This window comes from Bos indicus x Bos taurus, chromosome 15, assembly GCF_003369695.1.
Source record: "Bos indicus x Bos taurus breed Angus x Brahman F1 hybrid chromosome 15, Bos_hybrid_MaternalHap_v2.0, whole genome shotgun sequence".
Lineage (NCBI taxonomy): Eukaryota > Metazoa > Chordata > Mammalia > Artiodactyla > Bovidae > Bos > Bos indicus x Bos taurus.
The window spans coordinates 6,468,137-6,481,230 of record NC_040090.1 but is presented as its reverse complement, the minus strand read 5'-3'; the positions used below and the strand labels follow the sequence as shown (position 1 = coordinate 6,481,230).

Here is a 13,094-nt window from a genome sequence, read left to right as displayed (position 1 = left end):
CTTTTTCACCACACCATGGGAGATCTTTCCATGTGCAGGGACTGAACTTGGGCCCTCAGCAGTGAAAGTGAAAAATCCTGACCACTGGACTGCCAGGAAATTCCTTCAAACATTTCCATAAGTACTGCATTTATGGATGCTGTAAGTGCCAGAAGCAGCAGTAATGATATGCTAGAACCTATCGGAGATGAACCTAAAATCTGGCATCACTATCAGTATGCTCCAGGTAATGCACCACAACTGAGCAACTGGTTACACTAAAGGACTGTTGGTCATTTCAGTATGTGTACCTTCAAAAATCATGAAAATAAAGAATAAAAACTTAGCTTAGCTATATTTAAATCTTGTTAAATTAAAAATTGGTCTCTTGGAGCTACATGGTAAATGGGGATGACTATTTTCCCCTGTATGCTCAGGGTTAAGACAGTTCTTTGCCTAAGATGAACAATTAGTGGGAAGTAAGGCTCAAAATTCTCCAAGCCAGGCTTCAGCAATATGTGAACTGTGAACTTCCAAATGTTCAAGCTGGTTTTAGAAAAGGCAGAGGAACCAGAGATCAAATCGCCAACATCCGCTGGATCATGGAAAAAGGAAGAGAGTTCCAGAAAAACATCTATTTGTGCTTTATTGACTATGCCAAAGCCTTTGACTGTGTGGATCACAATAAACTGTGGAAAATTCTGAAAGAGATGGGAATACCAGACCACCTGACCTGCCTCTTGAGAAATCTTGTATGCAGGTCAGGAAGCAACAGTTAGAACTGGACACAGAACGACAGACTGGTTCCAAATAGGAAAAGGAGTATGTCAAGGCTGCAAATTGTCACCCTGCTTATTTAACTTCTATGCAGAGTACATCATAAGAAACACTGGGCTGGAAGAAGCACAAGCTGGAATCAAGATTGCTGGGAGAAATATCAATAACCTCAGATATGCAGATGACACCACCCTTATGGCACAAAGTGAAGAGGAACTCAAAAGCCTCTTGATGAAAGTTAAAGAGGAGAGTGAAAAAGTTGGCTTAAAGCTCAACATTCAGAAAACGAAGATCATGGCATCTGGTCCCAGCACTTCATGGGAAATAGATGGGGAAACAGTGGAAACAGTGTCAGACTTTATTTTTGGGGGGCTCCAAAATCACTGCAGATGGTAACTGCAGCCATGAAATTAAAAGATGCTTACTCCTTGGAAGGAAAGTTATGACCAACCTAGATAGCATATTGAAAAGCAGAGACATTACTTTGCCAACAAAGGTCTGTCTAGTCAAGGCTATGGTTTTTCCAGTGGTCATGTATGGATGTGAGAGTTAGACTGTGAAGAAAGCTGAGTGCCAAAAAATTGATGCTTTTGAACTGTGGTGTTGGAGAAGACTCTTTCGAGTCCCTTGGAGTGCAAGGAGATCCAACCAGTCCATTCTAAAGGAGATCGGTCCTGGGTGTTCTTTGGAAGGAATGATGCTAAAGCTGAAACTCCAATACTTTGGCCACCTCATGTGAAGAGTTGACTCATTGGAAAAGACTCTGAAGCTGGGAGGGACTGGGGGCAGGAGAAGGAGACGACAGAGGATGAGATGGTTGGATGGCATCACTGACTCGATGGACATGAGTGTGAGTGAACTCCAGGAGTTGGTGATGGACAGGGAGGCCTGGAGTGCTGCAATTCATGGGGTCGCAAAGAGTCAGACACGACTGAGTGACTGAACTGAACTGATTACAACTCTGATGTCTTTGAAAAAAGCTAGACTGTAATTTTTATAGGAAAAAAACATTTCTATGAATTTAAAACTGCTTGGGGTAAGTTTGTAAAGAAATCAGGGCTATGACTTTAAGAACATGGGGGCTTCCGTGATTGCTCAGTGATAAAGAATTCGCCTGCCAATGTAGATGATATGCGTTCAAAACCCTGATCTGGGAAGATCCCACATGCTGCAGAGCAACTAGGTCTGTGCACCACAACTACTGAGCTGTGCTCTAGAACCCGGGAGCTGCAGCTCCTGAGACCCATGTGCCCTGGAGCCCATGCTCTGCAACGAGAGAAGCCACTGCGAGGAGCTGCCTGTACACTGCAACCAGAGGGCAGCCCCTGCACTCTGCAACTAGAGAAAAGCTCACGCAGCAGTGAGACCCAGCACAGCCGTCAAGAAACAAAATAAAATAAAAACAAACACTTGAAGAATACAACAGTTCTACAAGCACAGCTGCAAGCGGCGCAGCCTGCCCGTCTGAGAGCCCGCCTCTTTACCTGACCAGCTGCTGCTGCTTCCACTCTTCAATGCGCTTCTGTGCGGTCGACTCTCGGTCCTCTTCGCTGGAACTAGAGTTTTCCTCTTCATCTAACTCACGCTGGATACTCTGCCACTTCTTTACCAGAGATGGCATTTTGGTTTTACTTTTCTTTGCCTGTAACAAAGGTTAAAGGTCAGAAAGAATATAATACATAAAACAAGAGAACGAGTTCTTCACATGAGATCAAGATCTCTTCCTTAGTTTTAAGGAGTAAGTGAACTTCAAAATCAACCAAACACAAGTACCATTCTAAATTTTTGCCAAAAACTTCTACCACGCTTGGTTAAAAACCTAAAAACTGTAAATGGGATATTTTTTCTTTTAAAAAAGAAGAAGAAAAAAAAAACTATTTTAGTTGGAGGCTAATTACAACATTCTAAAGGAGATCAGTCCTGGGTGTTGTTTGGAAGGAATGATGCTAAAGCTGAAACTCCAGTACTTTGGCCACCTCATGTGAAGAGTTGACTCATTGGAAAAGACTCTGAAGCTGGGAGGGATTGGGGGCAGGAGAAGGGGACGACAGAGGATGAGATGGCTGGATGGCATCACTGACTCGATGGACATGAGTTTGGGTGAACTCTGGGAGCTCGTGATGGACAGTGAGGCCTGGCGTGCTGTGACTCATGGGGTCGCAAAGAGTCGGACACGACTGAGCGACTGAATTGAACTGAACTGAACATTGTGATGGTTTTTGCCATATGACAACATGAATCGGCCATAGGCATACATGTGTCCCCTCTGTCTGTAAATGGGGTATTTTATGAAATCAGGTCAGAAAAATTTCCTTTAGCCTTATTCTATGGAATTCAAAACTCTTGCCCTTATCTTCTCAGAATTACAATGTACCCTTTTATGAGTTTAAATGGATGTAGTGTTCGTATCAATTGAAACACAGTGCTGAGAAACAAATGATAACTTTTCTAGAAAGAGCCAACAGAGTCAAACACATCTACTAAATATGAAAAAAAACAGAGGAATATTAAAACATTAATTACAAGATCAGTTCTAAGAGAAGATACTACTTACAATTCAATTTTCTCCTATTAGCTTACCTTCAGTTTCTAAATTGCCTATATTAAACACAGAATCTCACAGTTAAGGGAAAAAACCTTGTGATATTTGCTATATATACAATATGGCTTGCTCTATCACTACCTTCAGAGTTCTGATCAATGGCGCTCTAGCAAAGATGCCTTCTCTGACCACACTATATGAAACAGTACCGCCTCCCAAAGCCCACTCACTTTCAGTCCTCTGACACTTTTTTCTTCATTGCATTTTTAAACGTTAAACATATATTTGCTTATCTGTTTCTGCAACCCAGTTGCCCCCTACCCTCTCCAAGCCCACCAGAAAAGCTCTACAAAAGCAGAGATTTTGTTAGTTACTGAATATGAAGTTCTTAGAATGCTTGACAGATACTATGTATTCAAAATAAACCTTCTAGAGTTTGTCGGGCGTTTGGTGGGAGCAATTGTTAGTGGGTGTCGCTGTCATGTCTGGTCGTGGCAAGCAAGGCGGCAAGGCCCGCGCCAAGGCCAAGTCGCGCTCGTCATTAAAAAAAATAAAAAATAAACCTTCTAATATTTGTGATTAGTTCATTGAATTTAGAGAAATATTATATTAGACACTGATAAAAACTAATTTTCACCCCTGTGTTTTTGCAGACTTGGCCCCCAGGGAAGATCCTGGCCAAGTGGCCCTCTAAATACAAGCAGGCCCTCGAGTGGCAGGTATGAAGGAGTGCCGTGCTCTCAGGAGGTCTACGTATAGTGGCCCAAACTGTGTTCCAAGCCTACAGTTAAAACAAACACACGCGTGATTAACCACCCAAAAGAGTTGAGAAAACAAGCTTATCTTTTCAGTCTTTTAAAAGACTTGCCTCCCTGGCTCAGTACCCTATTCTGACTATCAATAATAGGTTTTTAACATTCGGGGAAATGCCCATGGTAAATGCTTAAGCCCTCTGCTCCACACACCTTCCCACATTCCATTCTGTTATTTCACCTGTGGTCCAATCTGACCCACTGCACACACACCCTTCCAGTAAGCTCCAAACACAACCTATTCTGGGTCAGAATGCAATCAACCGAGTAAAAAGTAATAAGAATTATTGTCGTAACGGTCACTATGAAGAGAGGGCTCACTGCAGTACAACCTCTCACCACATTTCTGCAAATATGATTAGAAACAACATAGATCTAGGTAGAGTCATGGCAGTCATTTTGACTTCCATACGATTTTGTAAATTCAAAGTGTATTTGATTCCTATCTGTCATGGGAAAGTAAGTTATGCTTTAGAAGTTAGGCATTGTTTGTCACATTCAAAACCATGGATCCAGAGTTGCACTGGCTGTTTGAACACATTTTAAATAGGGGAACCTTGCAGTCAGAGGAAAAGATTAAATGGCAAGAATTCTTTTCTAGTAAAACTGCATACAAAACCTGAGCAAAAAGATTGAAAAAATATATAGGTCTCAGATATTCTTGGAATCAGGTATTTCAAATAAGCACATATCGTACATTTTAAAAAATGGCCTGTAACACCAAAGAGATGAAACATTGCTTTCAAATAAGTCCATAAAAACGACATGTTAATGTAGAATACTAGACTTTCGAAACTATTATTTAGGGACTTCCCTGATGGCCTAGTGGCTGGGAATCCGCTGTGCAACGCAGGGGATGCAGGTTTGATCCCACGTACTGTGGAGCAACCGGGCCCGCGTGCCCCAACTACTGATCTCACACACCACAGTGCAGATCTCATGTGCCACAACTGAGACCCAGCGCAGCTAAAAAACAAGTAAATGTATTTTTTAAAAAACTATTATTTATATGACCGTAGTAAGAGTATGATTGTCTAAAAAATTACTTGAACGAATGGAGGTGGAGATGATTCTCTCTCTTGGAAGACTGAAGGAAGAGCGGCAAGGAAGGCTTCATAAGAGAAATGATTCCTGAGCCCTGAACACTCTAACCTTGATTCCGTAAAAATGAACAGTAGGGGGACCGGTAAACACAGACAAGGCATGTAGGTGGTCGACAGTACGCTGGCTCAGGAGAGGTGCATGGGGCACAGTGAGCTGGACAGTAATCCATTCAAGACGCTATCCTGGCACTGTTGAGTTTTCAGAACACTTCATTTCCAGATAATTTCGGGAACCGTGGTACCAGCTTGGACAAGTGGGTCAATCCAGAAATACTCTTATTTTGTGTGTAACTCAAACTTCTTCAAGAAGGTCCCTTGAACCATGTAAAGCAAAGAATTTGCCCCACTGACCCCTGGAGCAAAAGATGACAGCTGAGACAATGGAGCAGCAGCACTGGGAAGGGAAAAGCTGATGAGAAAGTTTCTTTAGGTGATTTAGGGAATTCAAAGAGTCCGTGAGGGTGATGTCAGAAAGCTGGCAGACTATGAAGCTCCAAGCTCTTGCTGATCCCATGGAAATATTATATAAACAAACAAGAAACGGACTAAGATGGTTTTGTGGGAACTCTAGAAACCAGTCAAAGCTCTGCAGCAACTAAGAGAACAGCCAATCGAGAAAAAACCTGCACCAAGAGCAGCAGGAGATTCTGGGGCAGGTTTGCGTGCCCTCGTTTCACACTCTCCCCAGCGTGGCTGGAACGAAAATGGCCCAAGGCTCAGTTCCCTCACTCCAGATGGAAGGAAATGAGTGGGGTGTCTGAAATGTTCCAGACTGTGGTTGCCTTCGGGACTGGTTCAGTGTTGTCTGACTTCAACGTCAGCTAGGAATGGTGATATATGCTGGATCTCGGGTTAGAAGCCATGAAAGGTAGCGGCAGTTGCGGCCTGTGAAAACCACAGCGGGACAGATGTCATCTGGACAGTTGGGGGCAAATGCTTCTGTGAACAGGAATACAACAGAACATAAAAAGCTCATAGAATAAGTGTGAAATCCTTAGGGAAATTAAAAGTAAATATACAAGAGGAAAGGAGGGGAAAAAAAAAACCGACCACATACGAGTCCACGTCCAGGGAACATACATGCCTAGAAAAGGCCTGAAAAAATCTTGTACCTTCACGGTGGGCGCATTGATGAAGGATGCAAATGAAAGATGCTGAACATACTCACTCACTTACTAGAGAAACAGAAATCAAAACCACAATGAGATACCACTCATACCTGCCACGACTGGTATGGTAACCTTCAGAAAATGGCAAGTAACTAGTGTTGGTGAGTCCTTGGAGATATTAGTGCCCCTCAACACTGCTGGTGGTAATGGAAAATGGCTCATTCACTGCAGGAAAATGGTTCCTCCAACAGTTATCAGAACTACCATATGCTCCCGCAATTTCACTTCTAAATACACACCCCCCCCCCAAAAGATACGGGAACAAGTACTCAACATGTATGTACTCATATACATATTTATAGATACTGCTCAAAATAGCAGAGAGAAAAAAAAACAGAAGAGAGGTATGAAACAACCCAAATGTCCATCAATGGATGGATGGAGAAGCAAACTGTGGTACATACACACAACAGAAGGTTATTCAGCCATAAAAAGAACGAAGTATTGATGAAGCTACAACATGGATGAACCCGGAAAACATTGTGCTAAGTGAAGGAAGCCTGACATGCACCACTGCAGCGTGGGTAACCTGGTGGAGATGGAAAGCTGACTGGTAGGCCCGAGGCCAGGGAAGGGGTACTGAGGTGTGGCTGCGTAATGGGCGCAGGTGCTCTCCTCTGGAGTAATGAAAATGTTACATAACCAGCGAGGCGGGGTGGTTGCACCACAGTGTGAATATACTAAATGCTATTGAATGTAACCTTTAAATATCACCTCAATAGAACAAAATTTTTAAATACAAATTTAAAGAGCTATGTACTCTACCTTATCTTTCTTTCCTTTTTTCGTCTTCTCGGGTGGTGGCATTTTGGGAGCTGGTGGTGGTGGTGGTGGAGGAGGAGGAGGAGGAGGAGGAGGAGGAGGAGGTTCAATAATGGCAGTGGTGGGCACAGCAGCTCGGGCCTGGACCGGCTGCAGCGTGGGCGCGGTCACTGCCATGGGCACAGAACATTCAGCATAGCCCATAAGTGCAGGAGCCGACGCCAGGCCGAGGTAATTCGACTGCAGGTTCATTCCTCTGGCCTGATGGCCCATTCCTGTTGCCGGATGGCTAACTGCTATTGCTTGGTGTCCAACCCCTGCCGCTTGTTGACCTAACACAGAAAATATAAAATGAAACAACTGTAAGAAGGACATTGTGACAAAGCCAAAAACAAGAAAAGAAGGAAAAGGAAAGTGGGAGTTAGATTATCTACAAAGCGATTCTAATGTACCTTCCCCCTTTAGAAAAACCAAACCTAAAAAAAAACCAGTCACATTTTCTGGTGGCAAAATATGAATTTCTGAATGTTTCAGCACTAAGGGACTTAACACCGAAATCACTGTTACGTAAATGCACAGAGAAGAATCCGGAAGGACGCATGTAGACTGTTAATAGTGGTCTTCAGTAACTGAAAGAAACGGCATATGAACAGTCTTTGCAAAGAGAAGTCTTTAATTTATGACATCTAGTTCAGGAAACAAAGAAAATACACTGATGAAAACACACTTTACCCACAGTGCTGACCTGTAGCTACAGCTGACTGGCTGTAGAGGACTGGAGAACTGCCAATGGTGGCTGATCGCTGGACTACTGCACTGCTCATCTCTGTAGCTTTTCTCTTTATCGCTTTAGTGGAAGGAGAACTAGAGATGGTAGAATCGGCTGAACTCTGAAATGAAGAGATTCTAGTCAGTGGCTGAAGGCCCTGGTTAAGTATCCTCTTCTAAAAGAAACCTTACCAATCACACCCCAGTGCCCCACACTCTTCCGAGTGCCAAGCGGCGGTTCTCACCTGGCTAGTGACAACTGTGGTTTGTGCCGCGGGCTTCAGTGGAGTATCCTCCTCCGTTCCTGGAGCAGGCGGCTCCTCACTCCCCTCGTCTTCCATCTCCACCTCCTGGATCTCACCATCTTCCACGGGCGGAGGAGGGGGCGGAGGGGGTGGAGGAGGGGACTCGGGGGGTGGAGGTGGAGGGGGCGGCACCTCCAGAGGTAGCGGAGGCTGCAGCACAGGCACATCTGACTGAAGGACAGTCCAGAACGGAGTGAGTGGCATGAGTGATGAAGAAGATACTTGGCCGGAAAAGGACTCTTTACAAAGAGAACCTATGAAAACAAACAGGAATCAGGGAAACAGCAGACTAAAACTCCCATGAACTGACTGCTGACACATGTCCCCAAGACATCTATTCTATACTCATGTCACTGAAATATTAAACTCACTTCAAAAATGACTTCCAAGGAAAGATAAATTCATAGATTTACAGTTAGCACTTGCCCCAGCTGTGTTACACTAGTCTTGTTTTCTGTTTCCAGATTTATGGCTGAGTAAATGAAGCACATCACATTAACTCAAGGAGAAACTCAAATCATCTGAACTAGAAGTTTTTTTTATTTCAAAGATACACAACTAGAGAAGGCAATATTCTGGGGTCTTCTTTAAGTGAAAAAGTGAGTGAATGATGTGCATTTGCAATATTAATTCCACATATTTTATTTTTTAGTGAGCTAGGTAAGTGATTAGGATTACCTAGAGAAGCACCCATTCAAAACACTCACACAAATTCTACCCATTTCAATTAATCTGGGTTACTAAATTCAGAAAAATCCACTGGCAAGGTGATACTGTCAACCCTATCAATCCTTCACATCTTTGTGTGAACTACTCATTTGCTAAATCACAGCAACAAACCCGGGAGGGTAATGTTTTATTTCAGTGATGATAAAGGGGAAATTAGAATGAATCTTCAAGGTAAATGATGATTAATAATAAATATAACCCAGAAAAGAGCTGTCTGAAGATACAGAGAATTTGAAATTGCTGCTGAAGAAATTAGAGTTGAGGAACTGCAAGGTTTGCTTTCCTCAAAAGCTGCAGAAGTCAGTTAATTACTGTCCCTTCTCTGCCGGGAAAAGCTTTAAAGATTAGAGAAAATAGGAAGATATACTTACTTGTAGCCTTCCCCATCCCTCTTTATCGTCAATAGGGAAGTTTCACATTATTTGGGACTATTAGATATATATCCCAGGAATGCTGAAGGGGATTTTCTCCCTAAAAATCATAGAATTTAGGAGTAGAAGAAACATGAGAAATCATCTAGTTTAACCCTCTCCTTTTAAAGGTAATGAAACCCAGGAGGGAAATGACTTGCCCAAGAACCCATCTCTCTGTGGCCGGGTCTGCCCCCTCGTCTAGTGTTACTTTTTTTGCTAACACTGTATGGCTTACACGCGGGATCTCAGTTTCTCCACCAGAACTGAACCCAGGCCACAGCCGTTAAGAGCCCAGTACCCTAAACACTGGGCCACCAGGGAACTCCCCTACTGCTCTCGTGGAGCAGAGGTCCAGAAGCCGTCAGCTGTCAGATGTCATGGGCAAAGCAGTCGATTAAGTAAGAACTCTATCATAAAAGGCTCGAGAACAAAGATAAGGCCTTTTACCTTACTTTGCACAAAATACACCACACTGGCACTCAACAATGCAAAACTAGAGCAAGTGTGAACCACTAGGCTTCTAGAACAGCTTCAGTTTCTATGGAAGATACACTATGTAAAAGACTTGAAGGTGACCCACATGACTTCTCTAATCATTGAGAAGCTGCTACTGCCAAGGAAAAGGGGACTGAAAAAATTCACCAGAAAACAAGACTGCGGTTTTCTAGCTACAAGACTTCAAATGTCTCATTAACCTTTTCATTGTGCCGTATCTAACACAAGTTTTTACACGAAGTTTAGACAGTCTGAGTATGGGCAAGCAGTCTACTACATTAGAGTACATCAAGATTACATCAGAACTAAGGTAATAAGCACTGGGGATTATAGCTTATTAAACGTCCTTTTACTAAACCAACCACAATATGCGGTAGGTAAATAAATGGGTCAGATTCATGTACTGGCAGGTGTCTCATCTAGAAGCATACTGCAGCACCGATGCTTGTATGATGGTGGAAGTGCTATGCAGAGAAATCAAGGAGACACAGTACGTTTAACAATGCGGTTTACAACCTTCAACAAAGTGTTAATCAGCAGTAACTGAACTCTGCGTAAATATGAAACACACTAGACTCGATAAATTTAGATCACACAAGTAGCTCTTTCACAGTTAATGTCTGAATCCTAAGTTTACTCAAAACATAAAAACTGTGTCTTAACATTGATAATTATCTCCTTCAGCTTAAATATAGAAACTTCCAAGAAATGCTAGTCTGAATACCCATGGATGCCGTTATTACATGATGCTTCTCTTCATTCCTACATTTAACCCAGTTGGTGTACTTCGCCATTTACGAGAACATGAAGTCTGAAGTCCGAGAGATTCATATGGTATATACATGGTTTTTAGGCTTCCCTGATGGCTCAGATGGTAAAGAATCCGCCTGCAATGCAGGAGACCCAGGTCCGATCACTGGGTCAGGAAGTACCCTGGAGAAGGGAATGGCAACCCACTCCAGTATTCTTGCCTGGAGAAGTCCATGGACAGAGAAGCCTGGCGGGATACAATCCATGGGATCGCAAAGATTTGGACAAGACCGAGCAACTAACACTTCACTTCACTAAACTTTTAAAGTATTAAGCTAAAAGACAGAATCCTGTGGGGATACAAATTTTTAATTCCCCAAGAACATATGTTTTTCTATGCATCTTCACTTCTATATAAATAGAAAGACAAGCTTTCTTTCTTATACAGGCAGGCTTCTGTTACTGTTTTCCTATATTCCCCTCAAAAGTATTATACTACTTAGTATTTTGAAGCAGGAGGGCAGTTTATCAGTTTAAATCAAGAAGCTATTATACAAATAATAGGTCCATGGAGACTTTTTGGTTAAGCAGCAGAAACCTGCTTTAACCTGACAAAAGCCCAACACTCAAATATGTTGGATACCCTGAAATTGGCTAATCTTAGAGATATAATGTCAAATTGAAACATGGAACAATGAACAAGGATTAAAAATGAGCAGAACTGTGAAACTTCCTTACTCCTCAGTGGAGTTTTCCTACTTTAAAAGATGATTTTAACCATTGTTGGGTTGACAGAAAGCATATATTATAAACTTTATTGGCTAAAATAGTGATTGTCGTTGCTCTCCAATTCCAAAGACCTCAGTACAAGACTTGGATTTGATTTATATCATGTTTTTTGTATGGTTTTAGTAGTTCCTTATCAAGAGACTGAGAATATATTCAACAGAATAATATCAGCTGTTTACCAATGGCATCTTCCTTGACCAGACAGTAGCCAGGTGTGTGTGTCACCAACAAAGGGAGAAACAGGTATCTAATGCTAAGGTATGCACACAACGCTTGGCACTGGCAATTCCAGAATATTCAGCTTTGGAATAGATACAAAGGGACATTAAACAGTGGTCAGGAAAAGAATCACCAAACCAGAAACACCATCCAATGTCTTCAGTTCACTGACTACTAAAGAGTAAAAAAAGCAGCGTATCTATCATTGCTGCCCAAAGAATGACGGATCTAAAGGAAATCTCTTCATGAAACAGCACACCTTGTAACAGGGTATTCTTTCCCCTGAAATATGAAGTAGAATACCGCCTTTTTTTTTCTATGTTCTAAAATTATCACTGCTGTCATACATGTCTTTTTACTTTGAGTGACTAGGGATTCTTGGGATTCTTAGGTTATTTAAGAAATTAACAAAACCACTGGTACATGCCCAGTTTCATCTGGCATATAATCAGAACTTTTCTACTGGGACTGGGGAGCCAGTAGACTATAAAAACATCATTTTTGATAGGCAGAGGACATGAGAACACAGCTCTTTACGCCCCACCTTACAAAAAATTTCTTTTTATCCTCAAGGTTTAAGACTTATTCAGTTTTATACATGTTTTTAATATTCTTTTCCATCATAGATTATTACAAAATATCAAATATAGTTCCCGAAAGTTTATGACTTTAGAAACCATTCCATACACTCTTACCTTAATATAGCATTTAAACAAATATGTAAGTTTTTCAGATCAAAAGGTTGTTTGTTCACCACAGTCTTGACTATGTATGCCTCACTTCCTACTTATTTTTGTCATTCCACAAAAGATGGAGTTAGAGAAAAAAAAAAGTATCTTCTCTCATAATGTATAAATCAAGTGATGGCTCCTTAGATTTTCAAAGTAACCGAGAAACTATGAAAGTCTTTCTTTTTAAAATCTGTATAACCAAATTGAAGTTCTTTAAGAGTACTTTAACTGGACTGAGCCATCTCGATTATTTTATACTAGAACAGATGATTTGCAATCATCGATTATTGTGCTTCTCTGAAACAAGCATGGTCCTAGTTTCACAGTGCTTATTCACATTATTTTGGTTTGTTTGTTTGTTAACATGCTTCCTAGGAGGCTAGTGGAGTAGAAACATGAAGTTGCAAAATCAACAGACTAAATATTTTATAAAAAGGCAGAACATATTTCTTATTACTCCACATAAACACTGACAACTTAACTATCCAATTCCTTACCATTAATTAGAATTTCTGTTATTGGAAATTCACAGCTGTCTGTGGCATGACAGAATAGTTATGCAAGTCACAATACACTGGCTCATAATTTTATTTTTTAGCAGATAACATGGTTATTTCTGACTAACACTAACTTTAGTTTCTCTCAGTATAAATCCTGAAATTTTTTAGTTAGAAATTCATGACTATATTTTCTTTTATATGTTAATACAAGTCTCCACCCCCCCACCCCAAATCATCTCTCTCCAATTAAT

General features: G+C 41.5%; 1 protein-coding gene across 2 annotated transcripts in view; it reads right to left on the bottom strand.

The window, feature by feature from the left end:
* The window catches only part of FNBP4 (formin binding protein 4), a 30,706-nt gene that overhangs the window by 2,575 nt on the left and 15,037 nt on the right, over window positions 1-13,094 (bottom strand). Inside the window, exons 13-16 of one of the 2 annotated variants that reach the window (XM_027562356.1) lie at window positions 8,158-8,471; window positions 7,890-8,034; window positions 7,148-7,476; window positions 2,241-2,398 (exon numbers count right to left, since the gene is read on the bottom strand). In XM_027562356.1, coding sequence (XP_027418157.1) covers window positions 2,241-2,398; window positions 7,148-7,476; window positions 7,890-8,034; window positions 8,158-8,471 — 946 coding nt within the window. Of the gene's footprint in view, window positions 1-2,240; window positions 2,399-7,147; window positions 7,477-7,876; window positions 8,035-8,157; window positions 8,472-13,094 lie in introns of those variants that run through there. The other variant, XM_027562357.1, reaches the window with a different exon arrangement.